Genomic DNA, 26,853 nt, shown 5'->3' with positions numbered 1-26,853 from the left:
ATCCGCTTTTAGGAAACATTTCCCTTTTCTACACGGCTTCTTCACATAGATACAGATACTTAAAGCTTAAACAGAAAGCCACGTTGGATAAAAGCCTTGGCTTAAAGACAAACCGCAGTCCAGAAACCAAAATAGGATTTGCTTAAAAGAGTTTTTGATGCATATTTTGAAGGTTCCAGTTGTCATGTACAAATTCAAGTCTTTTGAAGGATTTTTTGGAAAAGATTTTGTTGCGTGTTGGAACGAAAACCAAAAAGCCTTTAATTCGAGAAAAACAAATTAAAGCACTGATAAGAGCATGTAAGAAGCGATGACAAAGCATGCATTTTAGAAAAAGGGTCACCTAATGACAAGGTTGGGGATCTTCTTCCCTGGGATGAGATGGAAAGAAGAGACTTGATGAGAAAGGAATCCAGCATGTCATTGCGAGCACATGAACAAGGTCGTATCAAGAGAGAGTGTCAGAAATTGAAGGAAGTGAGGGGACCTATGTTTCCAAAATAGGTAAGGATGCATGCATGGCATCCAACCACAAAGCATTGCATCAAACATTTTTGTTGACTTGGTAAAAAAAAAAAAAAAACCTCAATGTAGTCCAGCAAGATTCGGGACAAAGAAAGAATTGTTGATTTGGAGAACAACAAAGATTCATGGTATTGACCCTGCAATGGGAAGAAGATGAGATAAACTCTAACATTAGGGAAATCTCAAAGAAATAGGAAGATCAATCAAGAAGAATTTTCAATTCAAACCTTGTCATCTTGAAGAAGGAACATATTTATGGTTAAAGGAGATTGCCAGAATGAATCTCAGGATTAACCACAATATGAAGATTTTGGTTCTGGTTGAAGGGGATCGGCGAAGGGATCTCAGTTCAGCTCAACCACACACACCTTGGTTATGGTTAAAGGGGATCGGCGAAGGGATCTCAGTTTAACCTAATTGGAAAGGATTTTGGTTCTGGTTGAAGGGGATCGGCGAAGGGATCTCAGTTCAGCCCAACCACACACACCTTGGTTATGGTTAAAGGGGATCGACGAAGAGATCTCAGTTTAACCTAATTGGAAAGGATTTGATTTTGGTTCTGGTTGAAGGGGATCGGCGAAGGGATCTCCGTTCAGCCCAACCCTACACACACCTTGGTTATGGTTAAAGGGGATCGACGAAGAGATCTCAGTTTAACCTAATTGGAAAGGATTTGATTTTGGTTCTGGTTGAAGGGGATCGGCGAAGGGATTTCAGTTCAGCCCAACCACACAGGATTTTGGTTCTGGTTGAAGGGGATCGGCGAAGAGATCTCAGTTTAACCTTATTGGAAAGGATTTTTTCGGTTCTGGTTGAAGGGGATCGGCGAAGGGATCTCAGTTTAGCCTAGCCACACAAAGATTTTAGTTCTGGTTGGAGAGAATTGCTATAAATGAAGGGTTTCGGATCAACCAAGTTATGAGAAGATCAGTTTCGGAAGTTTACTTTTGTTTATCTTTACAAAACTTACTTTGCAAAGTCCTTGCTTCGTAAGCATTGTAAAGAGGGGGCATCTGTTGTAACCCATTTTTGGGTCCCCGCAAAAAAAAATAATAATAAATAAATAGCCAAAAGAGGTTAGAAAAATAACAAGGAGGGGAAGCGCTCAGAAAAGGGTCAGAAAATTGGTCCAGGAGGTTAAAAATACAAAGATTGGATTTTTGGCAGTATATTCTTGAAGGATGAGAGCCCTATTTAGAAGGAAATTTTGAATTTTAAGGAAAAAGCCTAAATTTGGAGGTTTATGGACAGGATTGGATTTTTAATGGGATTTTTTAGGGGTTTTGATTGCAAGAAAAATTGATTTTTAAATCAATTTGGGCTTTAATTAGAAGAAATTTAAGTTCTAGGGCCAAAATATATTTTTTAGGAATTTATTAGGCCAAATCAGGGGCTTAATTGCATGAATTTTGAAGTTTAATGGCCAATTAGGGGCTTAATTGCGAAAATCCGAAACCAGGGACCAATTTGGAAAAGGCGCGAATATAGAGGGAGCTGTATTGAATTGATTCAGGGGCCTAATTGAAGAAATTAGAAGTTTATTGATCAATTAAGGGCTAAATTGCATAAATCAGAGGCCAAGGACCAAAGTGAAAAAGGCGGCCAACTATGGGGGCAGGGACCGAAATTGGTAGGGACGCAATTGAAAAGAAAAAGATGATTGAGGGCTCATTTGGAATTTAGCACGTTCTGGCGCCATTTTTAAATGAAACGGCGCGTTTTATCCAAAACGACGCCGTTTCATACTTATAAAAAAAAAAAAAACAGAAAAGGGCTAAACGGTGCCGTTTTGAACGGCACTGTTCCCCTTTCTTCCCCGCCTAACATACAGCAGTAAAGAAGGAAAAAAGATGTATATTTAATGGCGTTGGTCCCTCCAGCCCACCGACCGCCGGTCCCTCCAGCCCACCGACCGAAGAAATTGGCACCGCCTACCGCACCGCCGAAAACGAGGGAGGCACGCCCGACCAGCCGCCGCATGACCCCACGATGAAAAAAAAAATGCTCACAGGCTATAAATGGAGGAAGAACAGCAGGAGAGGGAGGAAAAAAAAGAAAAAGGAGAGGAAAGGGCTGACAGTATTATTGCAAGAAAAACCGTGAAGGAGAGGGAGAACCAAGCTTTCGAAAAAACCGTGAGGGAGAGAGAGAACGAAGCTGTGGAAGAAGAACCGAAGAAGAAGAAGAGGAGCAGAACAGAGAGAGGGAATAACGAAAAAACTGAGAAAAGGTGAAGGTGAAGAGAAACGGAGGAGAGAAAGAAGGAGGACAGCCGCTGACTACTCCACCGCCTCTGCCGCCTCTGCCGCCTCTACAGCCGCCAGCCTCGCCACCCTTCCAGGTACTCGTCTTCCCCCGTTGCCTTTCGTTTATACATTCAGCTGTTCTTTTTTCATTCTTTGCATGCAGAACGTGAATCACGTTCTGCAGCAAAGAATGAAAATAATTCGGTAGTTACTGTGCTGGGCACAGTAACTACCTTATTATTTGCTGGTTACTGTGTGGCTAACACAGTATCCAGCCCCTTTTCTGGTGGGCTGGAACATCAGCCCAGCCCACGCGGCTGGGCTGAGTCCAGCCCCTTTTTATTCCGGGCTGGAACACCAGCCCCGCCCCTGCGGCTGGGCTGAGTCCAGCCCCTTTTGGCTCCGGGCTGGAACACCAGCCCAGCCCATGCGGCTGGGCTGGGTCCAGCCTTGTGGCTGGGCCAATACAGGCCCAGCCCAAGTTATTTATTATATATATATATATATATTTATTTATTTATTTTGTGTTTTTATGTACATATAATTTTATTTTTTAAAAAAAAAAAACAAACAAATTGTGCTTTCACACGGATTTTTTTCTATGTCATTTTGGGCTAATATAGGTCTATTTTTTATTATAAAACTATAAATCCGGTATTAAAAAAAAATAAAAAAAATAATAAAATAAATAAATAAATAAATAAAACAAACTTTGTTTTCATGCATACGGCCAAGTCTCTCAAAACTAAAAAAAAAAAAAACAAATCATTGTATTTTTTTAAAAAAAAAACAATATATATTTAGCATGCATTTTGGCTTCAATAACTAGTTTATTAAAGTCAAGAGAACATTGGCCAAAAATTTTAAAAAAAACAAAAAAAAAAATTTGTTTATCTCTGAGTATCCGGGATATGACATTACACGTAATGCGTATTCCAGATATTTATTTCTTTTTTTGTTTGGACAATAGAACCCGGGGTATGACATTACATGTAATGCATATTCTGGACAATAAGAAACCACAACATGACTTAGATTTTATTAGACAAAACAATGCAACCTACCTTAGGTAGGGCGTAGTTGGGGTGCTAACCCCTTCCCTTTACGCAACCAGTCTCCGTACCTGATCTCTAAAGACCAGTAAGGGTTCCTAGTAACCAGAATACTAGGTGGCGACTCTCGGTCCAAATTTTTTAGCTTAGAGGCAAAGAACTCCTTGTCTCACCATATTTTCCACGCCAAATAGACATTGCCAACGCCCTCATGGAGGGTTGGTGCAATGGACGATCGCCGCACCGTCGTACACGTGCGACAGACATCATGAGAAATAAAATTTTTAATCTGAAAAAATAAAAATTAAATAAAATAATAAAAAAAAAATTGAAAAATAAAAAACAATTAAAAAAAAACTAAAATTAAATAAAATATAAATAAAATAAAATATTAAGGAATAAAATTTAAAAAAATAACAATTAAAAAAAATAACAACCAAATTGGATAAAAATAAATAAAATAAAATACTAAGGGACAAATTTTTTAAAAAAAATTAAGAAAATAAAAATAAATAAAAATAACATGTAGTTGTTGACATGTGTGTTGTATTTATTATTTATTTTTTTTTATTTATTAAAAAAATAATTTATCCCTAATTCAAATAGATTATAATAAAAAAAATCATAATAAAACTACTGAACTACTCCTCAACGTCGTCTTTAATTTTTTGACATGAAAAGCCATAATTTTACTATTTTAAGAAAGGAAATGACGCAAAAGCTCCAATTACCCTTCCACCATTTGTTTTTTTTTTTTATAAATAAAAAGCATTTATATCATTTAACTTCGCAAAAACAAAAAATTGATAAACAATTATAATCCCGGTTAATTTTATAATGACAAATAAAATCGTTGGAAAAGATAATTTTAACCTCGAAGAACGATCATTTAATTTTGCACACAACATTTGATTAGCCATTGTCTGGAATATTGTCAGGGGAAATCAATTTTCCCCTCATTATGTCCTTGATGCTTCACCGTTTTTTTTAAAGCTTGTATGGCTCTCTACCTCTCTGATTTCTTCCATGTTGCTTTCGAGTGGCTTTCAACAAGGCAACCCTCTCTTCCTTCCCCTCATTCAACAAGCCATCTGACTCTGTTTCTTTCTTTATAGTCTTTTTGTTTGATGATTTGTTTCTCTTCTCTGTCTCGGATCCATTCCAACGTTATTTGCGTTCATTCTACTTGCTGATGTCATGAGTGTATTTCAAAAATATCTACCTTTTCAGAATATATATGAAGTTATATATATTTTGAAAATAGAATTATAATTAATCAAGAATTATTTTGTTAATGCTGTTGGCTTTTGTTTAGCTATTTAATTGTGACGGTAATTATTGCTTTTGACATCTGTTTAGTAAAACAATTATGGTAAAAAATGCTGTACATTAATTGTAACCGTTAAAAGATGCTGTACATTAATTGTAACCGTTGACTACAAGCACAAAATTCATAGAATAAGCTAACGACAAAGAAACCTTGCTCGTGCACTTACCCATCCCTGCCAGAATCCATGAAAAAAACCTACAAGGAGAGGTCGAAGCAAGCCAGGATGCATGAATTTACTTCTCAAAACTTCACCGTTTTAGAAGGCCTCATGAACAAATCACTGCAAAATGAGGAAGAATAATGGCTATGACTTTAATTTCAGTTGCCAATTGCAAGTCTAATGTGGTTATGACTCTTACCACGCAGACACAGGTGAAGCAGCCTGTAGCTGCTTTCAGCGGCACGCAAATATGTTCGTAAATTTTAGTAGGTTTCATTAATAATAAATAATAATTTATTATTTACCAAACAACAAATACTTGTAGTGGTATCTAAACATAGAAGCTACCACGCAGTCAAACGCTCTCTATAATTGATTAATGAAAGCATTTAGTTGAAAATTATCTCATTGACTTGATAGCTAAAATGAAATGCTTGACACCTAAGTGATTTGTTTTTAGTATGGTGTATAAGATAATTTGTTTTTGTTCTTATTTTTATTTTGTAATAGAATAAAATATGAAAATTATTTGATTTTTGTTCTTATTTTTATTTTGTATTAGAATAAAATATGAAAATTATTTGATTTATTCTTGCATATATTTTCTATTTATCTTTTACATACTTTGTTTTACAATGCAGTTTTTATACACACACGAATTTCACTACATTATACATATTTTATATTCTTTTACTCATCCTAATGCTTTTTTAATTAACATAAATTATCAAAAAAAAAAAAATTAATTTAATCAACTAATGTTCTTCAACAATAATTTAATAATATGATAGAATATAAATACAATACGAAGAGTTGCATAAAAAAAATCTCATGTATTAGCTCTTAATAAAGATAAAATACTAAAATTTCAAAAAAATTATAGTATGTTTTATTATATAAATAAAAAAACAAGAATTAAATAAAGCAAATTATCATAAAAACTCCAAAATACTAGCATAAAAAGCCATATGGCCCTAAAATTGAGCCCATACAGAATTCAGCTTTATTCAATTTGACATGGGTTAAGCCGTTAAGGTCCAAGGCTACTCAGCTTAAATTCTATTACATTAATCATGCCTCAAAATCCCTGCAATTATGTTCGGGTTTCGACGTGTAGCCGGCATCAAGCTTCAGAATCTTCTTTCTTCTTTCTTTTTCTACCAAAAAATAGAATTTATAATCTATAATTCTTAAAATTCAAATAAGCTTATCTCCATATTCTATATTCTATGGTTGAACTTTGATGTCGATTAAGAGCCTTACGTTTAAAAATCAATGTTAAGACAAGATTTCGTTCCTATCCCTTGTGTCCAGGTCAAGCCCGCGTGCATTGAATATTTTTTATTTTTTTTTCAATTACATTTCTTATTTGTGTATTTTTTAATTATCTCCACAAATTTTTATTTTGTTTCTTTAATATTTCATTTTTAAAATATTTTTTTATGAATAAATAATTTTTAATTTATTTAATTAAATATACATGTAAAAATTTTAATTTATAATTGAAAATATTTAAAAATCAAATTCTACACACACATACTAAAAAAATCCAACCCACCTCGAGTCATATAGCAAGTTTTTGCAGTTATGTGTTGGTAAATCTCTTTTTTAACCCACAAATTTAAAAGATTTTGTTATATCTTGAAGATGTTGTATATGTATGAGATAAATAAACACTTTAAAAACAATTTTTTTCACATCTCAAAACCAGCTCTATGTTTGTTTTCATACTCATATAGTTTACTAACATTAACCAAAAAAAAAAAAAAACTAAAAGAGGAGGAGGTCTTACTTTACCTCTCTTCACATTACTCTATTCAACACAATCATGTTTTTTTTCTTCTTATCTCATTTGTGTTTTTTTTTTCAATTTAAATTTTATTCTTCAACATTATATTTATCGGAGATTGTGTTTTCAATTTACTTTTTATAAGGTTATCCCAGATCCATGATCCAAACCGTAGGTTTGACGGGTTAACTTTATTGACTTGACTTTTTTTTTCTTTTCTAAATAATTTTTTTTTAATTTCATCATTTAATATTATATTTATTAAGAATTAAATTTTATAATTTGTTTCGTTTTATTTTTGGTGAAGTTATTTATATTTTATAACTCGAATTATTAATTTATCTACTTAATTCTTGTTTGTTCAATTTTATCTCGATGAAGGTTCAGGGCTGCTTGACTTAAAGCTGATTACATGAATGTAGCCGGCACTAAGCTTCAAAATCTTCTTTTTTCTTTCTTTTTCCACCAAAAAATAGAATTTATAATTTATAATTCTTAAAATTTAAATAAGCTTATCTCCATATTCTATGGTTGAACTTTAATATCGATTAAGAGCCTTACTTTAAAAAACCAATGTTAAGACAAGATTTCGTTCCTATCCCTTGTGTCTAGGTCAAGCCCGCGTGCATTGAATTTTTTTTTCTTTTTTTTTAATTACATTCCTTATTTGTTTTTTTTATTATCTCAATAAATTTTTATTTTGTTTCTTTAATAATTCATTTTTTAAAATATTTTTTATGAATAAATAATTTTTAATTTATTTAATTAAATATATATGTAAAAATTTTGATTTATAATTGAAAATATTTAAAAACCAAATACTATACACATACACACACTAAAAAAATCCAACCCACCACGAGTCATATAGCAAGTTTTTACAGTTATGTGTTGGTAAATCTCTTTTCTAACCCACAGATTTAAAAGGTTTTGTTGTATCTTGAAGATGTTATATATGTGTGAGATAAGTAAACACTTTAAAAATAGTTTTTTTTCACATCTCGAAACCAGCTCTATGTTTGTTTTTATACTCATCAATTTACTAACATTAACAAAAAAAGAAAAACTAAAGGAGGAGGAGGTCTTACTTTACCTCTCTTCACATTACTCTATTCATCACAATCATGTTTTTTTTCTTCTTATGTAATTTGTGTTTTTTTCTTTTCAATTTAAATTTTATTCTTCAACATTATATTTATCGGAGATTGTGTTTTCAATTCACTTTTTATAAGGTTATCCCAGATCCATGATTCGAACCGCAGGTTTGACGGGTTAACTTTATTGACTTGACTTTTTTTCTCTTTTTTTTTTCTAATTAACTTTTTTTTGTCAATTTCATCATTTAACATTATGTTTATTGAGAATTAAATTTTGTAATTTATTTCGGTCTACTTTCGATGAGGTTATCTACATCTTATAACTCGAGTCATGGATTTGTCGAGTTAATCCTTGTTTGTTCAATTTGACCTCGACCAAGGTTTAGGGATGCTTGACTTAAAGCTGATTACATGAATGTAGCCGGCACCAAGCTTCAAAATCTTCTTTCTTCTTTCTTTTTCCACCAAAAAATAGAATTTAAAATTTATACTTCTTAAAATTCAGATAAGCTTATCTCCATATTCTAGAGATAAAATGGTTGAACTTTGCTGTCGATTAGAGAGTATTTGTTTTTGTGGTTGCTTTTATTTTTGAAGTAAACCACAGAAACATAATATTTGGTAAAATATAAAACATTAATTACTGTGCGTGAGACTTATTGTCATTTATGTTGCGACCGCAGGTTACCCAAAAGCAGATGCAATCTGCTTCTCCTTGTGTTGCGTCTGTGTAGAGTGAATTAATTCACTCTGCAAAATAGTGGAGAACGTCTCCACTATTCATGACCGGATCGGTTCTGGACCAAACTTAAATGCATTGACTTTTTTTTTTCAATTACATTTTTTATTTACTTTTTTATAATTATCTCAACAAATTTTTATTTTGTTTCTTTAATATTTCATTTTTTAAAATATTTTTTATGCATAAATAATTTTTAATTTATTTAATTAAATATATGTGTAAAAAATTTAATTTAAAAAATACTGAAAAAACTTATATATATATATATATATATATATATATATATTTTTTTTTTTTTTTAAATCCAACCCACCGATGGGTCATATAGCAAGTTTTTGCTGTTACTTGTCGGTAAATCCCGTTTCTAACCCGTCAAATGTGTTACTGCACAAATATGTGATGGTCAAACGGGGGTGCACGTGGATAACAAGCAAGGAAACAAAGAGTATGGGACCGCTCTGTGTCAGGACTCGAAGAAGGAACAAATTCATGACAATGTGGTGGACATGATAATGAGAACTGTACAATATATTTTAATAAGTAGAAGGGCTAAGATTTAGCAATTGAGCGGGGTGGCTAATTTATAAATCTTTAAACAGAGTGAACTTAAACTGTTCAACTGGACACGAATTTGTACCCAGTTTCAAAGAAAATCAAGTTCAGAAAAGACGTAAAAATTGATCAGTACAATAAAAGGGGCAAACTTAAATGTTTTAACTGGATAAGAATCTCAAATGAATTACACTGATCATCAATTTAGCCTTCGTGTAGAAGCATGGCAGATGCAGAAGAAGCTGAAGAAGATGTAGTGAACTGGGAAGAATTAGTGTTGTAACTATAACTTGAAGAATTGTTCATCCCTCCTTCAGAATCTGTAAGGCCATAGGACATTATTGAAAGTGAAGATGCAGACATTGGCGGGGCGAAATATGATGGCACAGGCATCTTTGATGGGAGAATAGGCAATGGAGCATCAAAATTAAGAACGTGAAGTGCTTGCCGAATTGAGGGTCTACGATGTTCATCCGGATGAGCACACGAAAGGCCGACGATCATCAAGCGTTCCATCTGCGTCTTGTTAAAATCTCCGCATAGTCTTGGGTCAACTGCTTCAAGTAGCTTTCCTTCACCATAGAGCCCCCAAACCCACTTCACCATGGACCCTTGATCTTCATTACTGGCCTTTGGGTTGATAGGTTTTCTTCCACAAGCAATCTCCAATGCAACAATTCCAAAACTGTAAACATCTGACTCTCTGCTAGCCTTGCCTGTCATTGCACACTCTGGAGCCATGTAGCCCATTGTCCCTGCCAAAACTGTTGTTTGCGAACCTTTTCCATGGTCCACAAGCCTAGCCAGACCAAAATCCCCAAGCTTAGCATTGAATTCTGAGTCCAACATAATGTTGCTAGACTTTATATCTCTATGCACCACACATTGTTCCCATTCTTCATGCAAGTACAACAGCCCCGATGCTAAGCCTTGCACGATTTTGTACCTCACCTCCCATGTCAACAAGCTAGTTTCTTTGAAAAGATGGGAGTCTAAGCTGCCATGAGGCATGAATTCGTAAACAAGTAAAAGCTCCCTTCTTTCATGACACCAACCAATGAGTTGGACTAAGTTTCTGTGCCTCAATCGGCTAATGATCTTTACCTCTGCTGCATATTCTTTAACCCCTTGTTTAGAACCTCTTGATACTCTCTTCACCGCAACGAATGAATCAATCTCCTTCAAAAAACCTTTATAGACACCACCGAACCCACCCTCACCTAGCTTCTCTTCATCCTTGAAGTTACTTGTAGCTCGAGCCAATTCTTGGTAAGAGAACTTCTTTGGTCCTGTTCCCCTTTCAAATTCATCATCCATGTACTCTTCAAGGACATGACCACCTTCTTCATCTTCTTCGTGCCCACACATAAACTTAATAACAAACCCAACCAAAGCGGCCCCAACAACTATGGCACCACCCCCAACACCCAATCCAACTGCCAGTCCTGTCCTGTTCTTTTTCCGATTCCTACGTGAACCACCATTTGGCGGAGAAGCTGCAGCTGGATCTATTGGATTGGTAGCTGGAGCTAGTGGATTGGTAGCTGGAGCTAGTGGATTGGTAGCATTATCATCAATTTCTAAGCTTGAACTAAAATCCCACGAGTAAAGGGTATGTATGGCAGATTCAGTTCCTGTTGAAGCCGAAAAGCCAAAACTGACTCTTTCTGGCAGGTAATCCCTCAAACTAACTATTTGACTAAGGAATTGCATTTCTACAGTGTCATTTCTATAACCAGTGAAGGCGACGCTCAGATTTTGTGTACTTGAATTATAACTTATCCAAGCGTCAGTTTTTCTCCCTTCTCTAATATCACACAGCCAAGTAATATTATTTACAGATTGCATAGAGTTGATGTCAATACCTACATGCTCGCCTGGTGGATCAAAATCATTTTTGAAGATATCGAACTCCACTGCAACAAATTGATTAGCCGTTTTGTTTAGTGGCTGATCACTCCTTGCAAGACCTAGACCTGCACCCCGACTGATATTAGACGGAAGCTTTGATCCTTCTGGCACAAGAAAGAAAGTCAATCCATCTGCGTATTGAGTTTTATTTTGCGAATTGATGGAAAAAGAGAAATGGGTAGTGAAGTCTGTAAGATTCCCCGAGGCCTCGTCCCAAAGCTGCATCGGTTTGTAATACGTGGCTCGACCGGAACTTGAAGTCATATTAGCATCTCTTAGATTTTTGGTGAGCTGAACAGCTCCATCTGCGGGATATGCGTCAGGCGCGTATGATATGTTTTGATCACCAAAAATGAAGCTGGTGAAGTTGAAAGATAATCCACTCGCAGAAGGGATTATTAGAGTGAAGAAAGTTGAGAAAACAAAAGGAAGAAATGGAACAGGAAGCTTTCCCATGAACGAAGTTGAAATTGTAGTGCTGCAGACAATGTTTGGGGGTTCGGAAAATTGCAGAATTTCTTTCGTTAATAAGGGCGGGTATAAGCGTGTCTGTGACGTTTATTTGCATGCTAATGAAATGTCAATTCTGAAGACTAGTCAATTCTGTAGCCTCAAGTGAAGCCTTTTTAAGTGTGATTGGTATCGTGGTTATTGTTATTTTTTATAGTATTTTTATTTTAAAAAATATTAAATTTGTTTTTTAAAAAAATTATTTTTGATATTAATACTGCAAAATGATTAAAAAATTATAAAAAATATTAATTTAAAATAAATTTTTTTAAAAAAAATTTAAAATATAAAAACGAACAGTGATATTATTAGCATTTACTAATGGTTGATATTAATGGTCGTAGGACGTTCAAGATACGCTGCCATCTCAACATCATATAAAGAAACTTCTTGACAATTGACTTGTTCAATTCCTAGACTCAGCCTTCTCTGCACCGTGAACCAAGTCGTTAATTAATAATTTGTTTGTGTAGATTGTAAACGAATAAAAAACTATTATCTATCCCATGTTAGAAATAATTTTTTTTTATGTTTTTATAAATGTATGTTTTTTAAATTTAATAAATTAAATAAAAATTATGATGGAAAAGCTTTACTATTAGGTTTTTATAATATTAAAAATATTTATAATATTAAAATATAGCATTTGACACTATTGATATTATAATTATGTCTGTTACATTATTTTTTTAACTTATTTTATTTTATTTATTTATTAGAATTAATTTTGATATTTATAACTGTTGGAATAAAATTAAATAAACAATTATTCAGTTTAATTTAAAATATAATTATTTCTTTAACAGACATATAATTTTATTAACAGTTATAATGTTTTAAGTCTATATAAACCTATTACTATAAAGAAAAAAATATATACAAAACAAACATATTTTTTTATTTGTCTTTTCTTTTTATTTTTTCAAATGTTTAGATAACTTAGTTATATCCTGGAGGTCCTGCATTTAAGTGAAACAAATATACTCTTTAAAAATAGTGTTTTTCATACTTCTAAACCACCTTAAAAATAATATTTTTCATGCCTCTAAACCAACTCTATATTTATTTTTTATATTTAAACAATTTACTAACATTAACACAATTAACATTATTAAAAAAAAAAAAAACTAAAGGATGAGAGGGTTTTATTTTACCTCTCCTCACATTACACTATTAATTGCAATAATGTTTTTTTCTCTAATTTTTTTTTTTTTTAATTTTAATTCTATTCTTCAACATTATATTTAATGGAGATTATGCTTCATAATTTTTATAATTTATTTTTTAAAAGGTTATCTTAGACCAATGACCCGAACTGTAAATTTAGCAGGTTAACTCAATTGACTTGATTTTTTTATTTTTCTAATTGACTTATTTTTTTGTCGATTTTATCATTTTATATTGGGTTGATTGAGAATTAGACTTTGTGATTTGTTTTAGTTATCATTCTATGAGATTATCTTAATCTCATAACTCGAGTCATAAGTTTGTTGAGTTAATCCTGGTTGGGTTGTTTTATATGTTCGTTTTTAATTAATTTTTTTCAATTTTATCTTTTAACGCCGAGTCGATTGAGAATTGAACTTCATAATTTATCTTAATTTTATTTTTATGTATTATCCCATTTTTATAAATCGAGTCACATGTTTAACAGGTTAACTTGAGTTTACTCAAGTTATTTTTTAGACTTTTTTTATTTCATCCCTAAACATCGAACTTCATAATTTGTTTTGATTTTTTTATAAGGTTATTATGATTTTATAACTTGATATTTAAATTGACAAGTTAACTCGTATTGACTTGAATCGATCCAATATATTGATGTCTTAATATTTAATAAAAACTCTAATTTTAAATATTGATTTTAAATCAAATTATATTTTTTATTTATCATATAAATTACTTTTAAACTCACCACGGTAATTGACTCATGTTATATTAATTCTCATATAATTTAATTTTTTTTTACATTAAAAATATTCAACATCATCCAAGTTCTCACTTCCTACATAGAGCAATGATGGGCTATATTTCATCCCAACCTATAACGGATGTTGAGGTTCTTAAGGGGTGAAGTGTGGCGGCAAAAGACTTGAGATCTGCACAGCAGGTCTCGAGTTCGAGTCAGGTGTGTATCTTTTATAAAAGCCTGGGATAGCCGGGATTTTACTTACTCATCTGAACCCACAAAATATACTTTTTGAGGAGTGGGTTTCCTCGAATAAAAAAAAAAAATAGTGAGATTTTTGTTTCGAATTGGTGGTAGAATTCAACAGCATCTAAAGTTCATCATCCACGGCATTCTTACCGAGACATCCTTTCAATTTCCCCTCTATTTCTCCTTCTCGCTTACGTTCAATTTTGAGTTTTTCCATGATATATCCTTGTTTAAAAACAGCTAAAACAAAACCAGGAATCACTCAAGCTCCTTTTATATTTTTATTTATTTATTAATATAGTGTAATTATTATTTAACAGAAAAATTCGTGTCCTTCGACCAGGATTTCTGTATTTTTATAATGTATATTAGTTATTTTTAATTTATTTGGAGGTGTTTTTATCTATTCAATGAATAATAAAATAATCGAAATGCTCCTCACAAATTAGAAAAAATAAATGGTCTTTAGTAAGGGTATTTAAGTATTTTTATTTTTCCATACATAATAAAATTATACATATATCTTTGAATGCAAAACATTAAATTTATTATACTAATAGGAGACCCGCGGCATAATTAAGTAGCAGCAAGCCAGCAACTACAAGCTAGGAACAGACATTTTCAGAGAGAACAACAAAACAGAGAAGCACTTGAAGACATAAAATAACACAGTGTAAGCATAGCAAAAGATTAGTAAAGTGCTGTCCTGCTCGCTACAAACAGGAAATCAGAAATATTGATTAAAACAGAATAGCTAATAATCATGGTAGGAGGAGGTTGCCAGTTCTCTCTAAAACTACTCCTCGGCAATTGTTGTGGATGCCCCACGATGTCGTGGGCAATAACGTGTGTTTTTGTCGTGTGGTTTTTGTGTTATACGTGATGTTAATATTTTTTTTGAATTTAATCATGATTTATAAGAATCTGAGTAAGAAATTAATTATATAAAGAAAAAACACATCAATCTTAGTGTACTATATCTACGATAAGCTGTATTATTGTTTGATTGTTTTTATATCTATTTTATTATTTTTTACTCATCCTAATGCTTTTTTAATTAACATAAATTATCAAAAAAATATATAAAATAAATTATATTTTATTTAATCAACTAATTTTCATCAACAATGATTTAATAATGTGATAGAATAGAAATACAATACAAAGAGTTGCATAAAAGAATCTCATGTATTAGTTCTTAGTAAAGATAAAATGCTAAAAATTCACAAAAATCTATAATATGTTTTATTATATAAATAAAAAAAATGAGAAATTAGAGAAAGCAGATTATCATAAAAACTCAAAAATAATATCATAAAAATGGTATATGCGCTCATATAAAATTCAGCTTTGTCCAGTTTAACCTGTGCTAAGATCCAAAATTACTTGATTTAAAATCGATTACATGAATCATGCTTTAAAATCCATGTAATCATGTTCGGGTTTCCACACATAGCCGGTATCAAGCTTCAAAATCTTGTTTCTTCTTTCTTTTTCCACCAGAAAAATAGAATTTAAAATTTATAGTTCTTAAAATTCAAATAAGCTTACCTCCATATCCCTTGTTTTCCGTTGAACTTTGACGTGGACGACTCTTACGTTTAAAAACCAATGTTAGGACAAGATTTCGTTCATATCCCTTGTGTCCAGGTCATGCCCGGTGCAATGACTTTTTTTCACTTTTTTTATATATTTTATTTTTCAATTACATTTTTATTTGCGTTTTTTTTAATTATCTCAACAAATTTTTTAAATATTTTTATGTATAAATAATTATTAATTTATTTAATAAATATATGTGTAAATATTTTAATTTATGATTGAAAATATTTTAAAAACAATACTGAAAAAGCTTGTGTATTTTATATTTTTTAAATCCAACCCACCGCGGGTCATGTAGCAAGTTTTTGCTGTTACGTGTCGGTAAATCCCGTTTCTAACCCGTCAAATGTGTTACCGCACTAATATATGATGGTCAAACGGGGGTGCACGTGGATAACAAGCAAGGAAACAAAGAGTATGAGACCCCACTCCGTGTCAGGACTCGAAGACGAGATTCTTTATAAACAGAAGGTACAAATTCGCCTTTGTCCAGTAAGGGAGCGAAAAATAGCAGCAGCAACTACAGCAACAATACTATAGCAATTTCTGTCTCTTCTCCCAGCTAAATCTGGAGCAGTTTCTAGAATGATAGCTAGGAGCTTGGCAATAGCCGAGATGATGAATCTCCACTCACTAAATCTCTCCATTGTTGAGCCACTGTCTTAACTTGGGTGTAAAACTGAATTCCTGCTTTTCCTGCAGCAGTTTATGAAACACTAGCTTAAGACTTAAGAAAATAACCCAGACCCCTCAATGTGAGCTTTTTGAACCGCAGAATTCACATAGAAATCTTCCAAAGAACACATATTTACCATCAAAATTGACATCTCCAGCAAAAGATGGTTTCACACTGATTAAAGACAAAATCAGCCATAAACCATGAAGGATTCAAAACATTCTGATTCTGTGTGTGGTGGGAGAAGGTAATAGTAGAGAATACTTATTTCCATCGACTATGTTTATGGCTTCTTCGATGCTATCAACCTGAGACAAGCAAAGCATGAGTTAATGTCCTGGGCAAAATAGCTGGTGGGCCAACTAGGAGGATGGATGAGTAGCAAACCTGCATACAAAGAAGAACCACATAACCTACCAAGGTTGCTACTGTAAATACCACATAACCTACCTTGTAACATTCCATGTCAACGTGACATCTGATAAGATGGCAGGACCCGTGAAGTCCCCATTTTCATATCCTGCAACCTATCATGATAAATGAACTGAATTATAAAAAAGACCACCTTGATCCTCATAAAAACTCCAAAACAGAAACACAGTTACTGGCATGCTTCTGATCAGCAGTGCTTAAAAAACATCACAGCTTTCTTTTAAAATTCATAACCTTTCTGCTGGATCCTTTATACTAACTAATTTGACTATATGAACTGTGTGAAGGTCGTATGCAGATTCAAACTAAACCAAATTATCCAGGTTATTGTTGTACCCCGTTTACTCTTCGAACGAGTCATATGATGAATAACTTCCTGAGCTATAAGAGCATTATTAGTTGTCCCATGACCAGGAACAAGACTGCTCTGAAGAGGACCAACCAAGTCATCCGGATAAGGCTGCAATCTATTGACCAGAACTTTAGTAATTAGCTTATAAACAACATTACATGAGCTAATTAGGTGAAATTGCCTCAGATTCGTTGGACTCTCCTCCTTAGGAATGAGCACCACCAAGGTCTCTGCTAAAACACTTTCAGTTTTTTTTTTTTTTTTTTAATTATTCTAGTTATTAAATTTCTTGTTACTTGATTGATATAATTGCTTTTTAATGATTAGGAAATATGAATTTTGTTCACCTCCTTTTGAATTATTAGGGGTTGACATACATTTTTAGTTTGTAATACTAACAAAATGAATCTTAGCCCCTTTTCGGTTTGTCATTCCAATTCACTTTATCACTGGATCAAGAGTAAAACCTTGTTTAAACTACATGGATAAAATTGAGGACTTTTAAGCTATGAATTAAGATGGGGTTAAACCGTAGCTACAAGACCTAACTTAGAGTTTAATCTGCCAAATATCTAGGTCACATGTCAACTCAAGCTTTGCATTTTTTAAAACCCTTTAAACTATGTTGTTTTGATTATAAAATATATAAATAATAAATATATGACATGATCAAATTATTAATATTTTTTTATGTATAAAAATGTCAAAGTAATAAATAATACTGCAAGATCGAAGTCGATCCACAGGAAGATTAAGTATATAAAACTATAAATAATAAAAGAAATAGATTTGAAGAGAACTCTTAGATGTGATGCTAATGTAAATATTAAGTAAAGATAAAATAATTGTTAGGGTTAAAGGATCCACTAATGATATTTTAAATAAGTATAGTTCAAACTTTTTTATTACTCAACTAGAAAAAACGAGTAAACAAAGATTAAACAATTACTAAGGTTAAATGATCCACTAATGGTATTTCAAATAAATATAGTCCAAACTCTTTTTATTACTCAATTGAAAAAAAGATTAAACAAAGATAAAACAATTGGATGATTTATCATTGATGACTCATTTTAAGTTATTAACATGATCATATTAATTATCTTATTTGAATAATGCTAATACTTGTAAATGTTGTCAAGTATTTATGATACTAACTTATGTCAGTAACAAATCAAGATCCTTTCATAATTCAGGTGTCAAATATTTATATACTAGGCTATAAAAGAATCAATTATTTGTTGTGTCAATGGTTACACCATGAATCTAGATTCACCACTTAACAAGCAAGGTATTAAGATTGATTAAGATAACAAGTATAACACATGTCAATAGTTTAACATATCGATCAATCTTTTGAATTGTGAGATATACTTATTTTGTAAACCTATATTTTAAATGAACGTTTACCATAAATTAAAGATGTTTTATATTATCAAACTTATTATTATAAAACATGTTTAAATTAGAGAATTTAATGATACTTCAAGTACAATATAAAAATAAAAATTCTTAATAAAAAAAGCATTTTAAAGGTTTTTTAACTTACTGTAATCGTATAAAATCACAAATTAGTGTATCACTAGATTGACAAATTATATTTTTGACGGGATCTTATACAAGTATCGAACACATTGATTCTAAGAATTATACAAATAGATTTGACCAAGCAGAATTATCGATCCCAACTGTTCAAAGTCACCCTGTCGAAGCCATTTACTAATGGAATTGGGTTCAAGGAAAGTTCTATGTTTTGAGTTCACGAGGAAGTCTTACAATCATTGAACCCATTGATTCTCATCTTAGATTCACAGCTTCGGGGTGAGAAAAGAACCGTTCCTTATGCTCATCATTGCATTTTAGGGAATGTTCGCTGGAATCAGACGGAGAGATTTTGCTAAGTTTTCTTATTTCTAGAAAATGCAGGTCTAAAATCTTTGATGGCGTAGAGGTTTACCGAATGAAGAATCTCGGTGACAGAACATTGTTTATGGGCACTAATTGCAGCACAGCTGATTTTGGTAGGAGGATATATCATGTGGAACGACTAACGAGGTGTAATTTGTACTTCCCAGTGCCCATTTGGCACTGCAGCAGCTGTAGCGGCACAAAATAAAAGCTGAATTGAAGTGTTTGATTAATCCAAACTTCATATTTTTTTACATGAATCCCACCTAATAACTGAGGTCGAACCTCAGCTCATTAGAAGTAGGTTTTATCTGCTTCTCCTGCGGTCCATGCTGGGTCTTCTGGTGTGGAGAGTGAAATTAATTCACTCTCCACTGTTCACTTAGCGGATAGTAGAGAGTTCATCCACTGTTCACATGAACAGTGGATACCGGACCCTATTCAAAATTATAAAAATATATTGAACTAGATTCGACCTAGTAGAAAAAAAATATTTTTTATTTTTAATTGTATTTTATTTGAAAAATTAGTGTTTTACATTATCTAAAAACACTATATAAATTAGAAGAAGATCGCTTGATGACATAATATTTATAGAATTTGATCACAATCCCAATTTTATTTCTGATGATATTTTATCTGAAGTTGTTGCGCGCTTACAAAACCAATGAAATTGTAGTCCTTATCGGATGTATTTTATACGTGATGAAATTATAGATAGTTTAATGGAACAATACAAAATATTTTATATAAAGTATTATTTATTTAATGATTTAATAACAATAGTTAAATCTATAATATTTAAATTAAAAATAATATATATATATATATATATATATATATATATATTATTTTATAATCTCAATTTAAAAAGCATTTTTTTAACCAAACACATTAAACTACTTTTTACTCAACCTCAGTTTCAACCACAGTTTTAACCAAACATATATTTTTCCAAACCAACCTCAACTAAAAGTACTTTTTATAAAACAATTTTTTTCAAACCACAACCACAACAGCAACCGCAATACCAAAAACTTACTCAAAAGATATATATTATATGGTGGATAGCTAGGGTAGGTTATAAGAGAAAGTTGCAGAAATAAAAAAGAAGAAGAAGAAGCTCTCGGTCAAATAAAAAGAAAATAAAACAAAGAAAATATAAGAGAGGTGGCTGCACACATACATATATGTATATCAAGACTTGGGCAAAACTTATGGCTATACAAAATATGAACCAAGCACCTAAAGAAATAAATTACATGGGAAAAAACTTTAAAAAGTTTATGGACCTCACAACTCTGAAAGTTTCAACGCGTGTATGTTTGTTTGAAAATGATGAAGGAAGACTTTGTTTCTAAACGTAGGCTATTCATTGAAATTGATCGATGTCATCTCAAATTATACTATTGCTTAATACTACAATTTATAATATTTTTGTAATTGTTGAGATGTTATTTATGATTTATGGTGAAAATTGGTTGGGTTGTTTTGATGGAAAAGGAAATGTTACATTTTTCCAGGTTTGACAGGTTTATTTGATGGAATTATAGAGAAAATGAGGGAGGATATGTTGGGGAAGATGCTGGATTTTTTGCTTGGTAATCCATGCTTGAATGTGGCTAGAAATTGTTGTTCAATACTGTAATTTTTTGTATTTTTGTAACTAAATAAAAACTACCAATGACTCTTTTTCAACAAAAAAAAAAAAACAATTGCTCTAGTAGCAATTTAGTTATTTTTAACCTTGAGAAGGTTCTTTAGTCTTTACCACAAATATAATGATACTCTTGTAAATAAATATTTTTTTTGTTTATTTGTTTTTTACGCCACCTTTTAAGGATGTAAAATTTTACCTGTCATCAAAATGCATGATGGAAAATGTAATATTCAAAAGTATTGTTGCAAAGTGAAAAAAATAAAAAACCTTGGGATGCTAAGCGTAATTTTCCCTTTACTCATTTACCCTCTCGCTAGATACATGTGGGTCTTCTGGCCCATTAAACATGCCTACAACACCATTTTCTTACATCTCATGTTGACATAAGAGCACGCCACATTCATCGTATGCTATCATTTTTTTAATATAAAATGACACTCTATTTTATTTTTATCCAATATTTTTCCATAATTAGTTAGACTTATTATATCATTGGTTGACGCTACATTGTCCATTTGATCAATTTTCTTTTAATATAAAAAAATATTCAGGTATTGCTAGCATGTTTTCTAGTAGGAATAAAAATTAAATCATGTAAGGGTTGACCCGATGTGACTCAGTCAACTTGATGGATCTAAAGACAACCTGGATGACTATTAAAAATATAGTTTCTTAAAAAAATTCAAGACATTTTTTTTAAAAAAAAATGAGGAAAAAATATATTGAATCAATATAGGTCAACACGTATTAACCTGCTACATTCACAACTCGGGTAAAAAGACTGAGACAACCTCATAGAAAGCAAATCGAAACAAATTATGAAACATAATTCTTAATCAAACCAATATTGAATGATGAAATTGAAAAAAAAAAAACACAAGTCAACCTGAGTTAAATCGCCAAACCCGCAACTCGGGTAATGAAACCAAGATAACCTCATAGAAAGCAAACCAAAAAAATTATAAAATTTAATTATAAATCGGTCGTTGAAACATAAAATTGAAAACAAATCAATAAAAAACATGATAAAAAAACCGAGTTAACATGTCAAATCCGTGACCTAGATCATGAGATCGAGATAAAAAAAAAATTAATATTGAATAATAAAATTAAAATAAAAAACTAAATCTTGAAAAAAACCTAAATCTTGAAAAGAAAAAAAAAAGTGTTCAGGTGAACAATGCATTATTATGAGAGTAGCACTGAATTCTCCTTCTTGAAAAATAGCAAAACAAATAACAAAGCAATTTAAATGAACAATGTACTGTGAGGAGGAACCATGAATTTCTCTCCTCATTTAATTTCTGTTAGAAAATCATTTATTTAATCAATTTTATTTTTATATTTTTTTAAAATAAGAAACTTAAGTAGAAATAATTAGTAACTAAATACAATTATCTCAAAAACCATCAAATGTAAGGATAATTACTATTTTGTTTACCTGTTAACAAATTTAATATTTTCAATTCAAATAACAACATTTTCAACTCAAATATAATATATCTATTTTGGAACTAGCTCAATAAATTTAATTTAGATATTCTTTAAAATAATAAATTATTTTTCAACAACTTGGACAATGCAAGCGACAAAAAATATTGATTTTGTAGCAAGTGGCTCCCACACATGTTAATTGGATGGAGATAGCATATTATCAAAGCACACAAGTAGCCTCTGCCGCCCTGGCATTTGGTGTGCAATTTGTAGCAAGTGGCTCCCACACATCATTGGATGGAGATAGCATGTTATCAAAGCACACAGATAGGCTCTGCCGCGCTGGCATTTGGTGTGCAAGACTGGACAAGTTACTTGAATTGCTCTCTTACAGAAGGTATAGATGAAGCTTCATATGAGCACACCATAGCCAGAGTAATCAAACATGTCATCTCACCGTATCAGATTCTCCACGCGAAACTCCAGGAGCACCTTGAAGAAGCCTTCCTCCTCCCTTATAGCTCCCGAATTCGATAACTAAATTCATTTTTAACACTTACGCCTGAGGCTTTACTACTTTTCTGCAACAATCAAATCTCTAATGCCAGAACCCCAAAGATGATAACATCAGATTCCTTGTTTCCCTTGCTTGTGAGAATACCAATGGTATATCTAGTGACTGTGGTGACAATGTAGTTGACTTGATTATGAGAACCGTACAATATATTTTAGTAAGTGGATGGGCTAAGATTTAGCAATTGAGCGGGGTGGCTAATTTATAAATCTTTAAACAGAGTGAACTTAATCTGTTCAATTGGACATGAATTTGTACTCAGTTTAAAAGAAAATCAATTTCAGAAAAGACGTAAAAAATTGATCAGTACAAAAAAAAAGAAGGGAAAATTAAATGTTTTAACAGGATAAGAATCTCAAATGAATTACACTGGTCATCAATTTAACCTTCGTGTGGAAGCATGGCAGATGCAGAATTAAGAAGCTGAAGAAGATGCGGTGAGCTGGGAAGAATTAGTGTTGTAACTATAACTTGAAGATCTGTTCATCCCTCCTTCAGAATCTGTAAGGCCATAGGACATTATTGAAAGTGAAGATGCAGACATTGGCGGGGCGAAATATGATGGCACAGGCATCTTTGATGGGAGAATAGGCAATGGAGCATCAAAATTAAGAACGTGAAGTGCTTGCCGAATTGACGGTCTAAGATGTTCGTCCGGATGAGCACACGAAAGGCCGACGATCATCAAGCGTTCCATCTGCGTCTTGTTAAAATCTCCGCATAGTCTTGGGTCAACTGCTTCAAGTAGCTTTCTTTCACCATAGAGCTCCCAAACCCACTGCACCATGGACACTTGATCTTCATTACTGGCCTTTGGGTTGATAGGTTTTCTTCCACAAGCAATCTCCAATGCAACAATTCCAAAACTGTAAACATCTGACTCTCTGCTAGCCTTGCCTGTCATTGAACACTCTGGAGCCATGTAGCCCATAGTCCCAGCCAAAACTGTTGTTTGAGAACCTTTTCCATGGTCTACAAGCCTAGCCAGACCAAAATCCCCGAGCTTAGCATTGAATTCTGAGTCCAACATAATGTTGCTAGACTTTATATCTCTATGCACCACACATTGTTCCCATTCTTCATGCAAGTATAACAGCCCCGATGCTAAGCCTTGTACGATTTTGTACCTCACCTCCCATGTCAACAAGCTAGTTTCTTTGAAAAGATGGGAGTCTAAGCTGCCATGAGGCATGAATTCGTAAACAAGTAAAAGCTCCCTTCTTTCATGACACCAACCAATGAGTTGGACCAAGTTTCTGTGCCTCAATCGGCTAATGATCTTTACCTCTGCTGCATATTCTTTAATCCCTTGTTTAGAACCTCTTGATACTCTCTTCACCGCAACGAATGAATCAATCTCCTTCAAAAAACCTTTATAGACACCACCGAACCCACCCTCACCTAGCTTCTCTTCATCCTTGAAGTTACTTGTAGCTCGAGCCAATTCTTGGTAAGAGAACTTCTTTGGTCCTGTTCCCCTTTCAAATTCATCATCCATGTACTCTTCAAGGACATGACCACCTTCTTCATCTTCTTCGTGCACACACATAAACTTAATAACAAACCCAACCAAAGCGGCCCCAACAACTATAGCACCACCCCCAACACCCAATCCAACTGCCAGTCCTGTCCTGTTCTTTTTCCGATTCCTACGTGAGCCACCATTTGGCGGAGAAGCTGCAGCTGGATCTATTGGATTGGTTGCTGGAGCTAGTGGATTGGTAGCATTATCATCAATTTCTAAGCTTGAACTAAAATCCCACGAGTAAAGGGTATGTATGGCAGATTCACTTCCTGTTGAAGCCGAAAAGCCAAAACTGACTCTTTCTGGCAGGTAATCCCTCAAACTAACTATTTGACTAAGGAATTGCATTTCTACAGTACTGTTACTTCTATTACCAATGAAGGTGACACTCAGATTATGTGTACTTGAATTATAACTAATCCAAGCTTCAGTTTTTCTCCCTTCTCTAATATCACACAGCCAAGTAATATTATTTACAGATTGCATAGAGTTGATGTCAATACCTACATGCTCGCCTGGTGGATCAAAATCATTTTGGAAGATATCGAACTCCACTGCAACAAATTGATTAGCCGTTGTGTTTAGTGGCTGATCACTCCTTGCAAGACCTAGACCTTCACCCTGACTGAGATTAGACCGAAGCTTTGATCCTTCTGGCACAAGAAAGAAAGCCAATCCATCTGCGTATTGAGTTTTATTTTGCGAATTGATGGAAAAAGAGAAATGGGTAGTGAAGTCTGTAAGATTCCCCGAGGCCTCGTCCCAAAGCTGCATCGGTTTGTAATACGTGGCTCGACCGGAACTTGAAGTCATATTAGCATCTCTACGATTTTTGGTGAGCTGAACAGCTCCATCTGCGGGATATGCGTCCTGCTCGTATGAAATGTTTTGGTAGCTGCTAGGAATGAAGTTGGTGAAGTTGAAAGATAATCCACTCGCGGAAGGGATTATTAGTGTGAAGAAACTTGAGAAAACAAAGGAAGAAATGGAACAGGAAGCTTTCCCATAAAGTTGAAATTGTAGTACTGCAGACAATGTTTAGGGGTTCGGAAAATTGCAGAATTTCTTTCGTTAATAAGGGCGGGTATAAGCGTGTCTGTGACGTTTATTTGCATGCTAATGAAATGTTTATTTCCAAGCACTGCGTGGACCTAAAGCCTTGTCAATTCTGTAGGCTTTTTTTGAGTGTAATTGATATCGTGGTTATTATTATTTTTTATAGTATTTTTATTTTAAATAATATATTTTTTTATTTTTTAAAAATTATTTTTGATATTAATACACCAAAATAATTAAAAATATATCAAAAAATATTAATTTAAAATAAAAAAAATAAAAAAATTTAATTTTTTTTTTAAAATATAAAAGCAAACAGTGACATTATTAGCATTTACTTATATGTTTGGCAGTGCAATAGCGGTTGCTTTACAAATAACGTTTCATGCTGAAATGCATGTCAATGATGTTTTTTATTTTTTTTTAAATTATTTTTGATATTAACACATTAAAACGATTCAAAACATACAAATTATATTAAATTTTAGCAAAAAAAAAAAAAAGATTTTTTTAGAAATACAATTTGTACCGTATTTCCAAACAGTGTCTTAATGGTAACCACATTCCAAACAGTGTCTTAATGGTTGTCGGACGTTCAGGATACGCTGTCGTCTCACCATGTCCTATAAAGAAACTTCTTGACAATTGAACTTGAGGTCTTGACCTAGCGGTGGAAAGGGCTTGTTCCCTTTTTCTGCACCAAGATTCAAACCTTATTGTACACACTTATCACCTCCGTGGTGCCTTACATGTTCACTGGGTTTGTATGATGTGTCAGTGGGCCGTGGAATTAGTTGTGGTGCACGCAAACTGGCCCGGATATCCACGTAAAAAAGAAGAAGAAAGAAACTTATTGACAATTGACTTGTTCAATTCCTAGACTTAGCCTTCTCTGCACCGTGAACAAAGTCATTAATTAATAATTTGTTTGTGTAGATTGTAAACGAATAAAAAGCTATTATCTATCCCAAATAATTTTTTTTTATTTGTTTATAAATGTATGTTTTTTTAATATAATAAATTAAATAAAAATTATGATGGAAGAGCTTTACTATTAGTTTTTATAATATTAAAAATATTTATAATATTAAAATATAGCATTTGACACTTTTGATATTATAATTATGTATGTTAGATTATTTTTTTAACTTATTTATTTTATTTTAATTTTTATAATTAATTTTAATATTTAAAACTATTGGAATAAAATTAAATAAACAATTATTCAGTTTAATTTAAAATATAATTATTTCTTTAATAGTCATATAGTTTTATTAACCGTTATAATGTTTTAAGTTTATATAAACCTATTACTACACAGAAAAAAAAAAATATACAAAACAAACATATATTTTTATTTGTCTTTTCTTTTAATTTTTTTAAATGTTTAGATAATTTAGTTATATCTTGGAGGTGTTGCATTTAAGTGAAACAAATATACACCTTAAATACAATGTTTTTCATACCTCTAAAGCACCTTAAAAATAATATTTTTCATCTCTTTAAACCAACTTTATATTTGTTTTTCATATTTAAACAATTTACTAACATTAACACAATTA

At 32.4% G+C, this 26,853-nt stretch overlaps 2 protein-coding genes across 2 annotated transcripts; both read right to left on the bottom strand.

Annotated features, from left to right (window-relative positions):
• Positions 1 to 9,452: 9,452 nt before the first annotated feature.
• Positions 9,453 to 12,024, bottom strand: LOC118051805 (L-type lectin-domain containing receptor kinase IX.1). The gene has a single exon (XM_035062528.2). It carries the CDS (start codon positions 11,858 to 11,860, stop codon positions 9,698 to 9,700), a length of 2,163 nt encoding a protein of 720 aa, XP_034918419.1. The 5' UTR covers positions 11,861 to 12,024; the 3' UTR covers positions 9,453 to 9,697.
• Positions 12,025 to 22,250: 10,226 nt separating this feature from the next.
• On the bottom strand, positions 22,251 to 25,356 carry LOC118051804 (L-type lectin-domain containing receptor kinase IX.1-like). Its single transcript, XM_073412553.1, has one exon. The coding sequence runs from the start codon at positions 25,046 to 25,048 to the stop codon at positions 23,126 to 23,128; it is 1,923 nt and encodes a 640-aa protein (XP_073268654.1). The 5' UTR covers positions 25,049 to 25,356; the 3' UTR covers positions 22,251 to 23,125.
• Between the last annotated feature and the right edge of the window lie 1,497 nt (positions 25,357 to 26,853).

Source organism: Populus alba, chromosome 11 (assembly GCF_005239225.2).
Source record: "Populus alba chromosome 11, ASM523922v2, whole genome shotgun sequence".
Classification (NCBI taxonomy): Eukaryota; Viridiplantae; Streptophyta; class Magnoliopsida; order Malpighiales; family Salicaceae; genus Populus; species Populus alba.
Note: the sequence above shows the minus strand (reverse complement) of the source record. Positions and strands in the feature narration are given on the sequence as shown.

Excerpts from the sequence above, each read along its gene's own strand:
- LOC118051805 (XM_035062528.2), bottom strand. The coding sequence starts at position 11,860 with ATGGGAAAGCTTCCTGTTCCATTTCTTCCTTTTGTTTTCTCAACTTTC.
- LOC118051804 (XM_073412553.1), bottom strand. The coding sequence starts at position 25,048 with ATGACTTCAAGTTCCGGTCGAGCCACGTATTACAAACCGATGCAGCTT.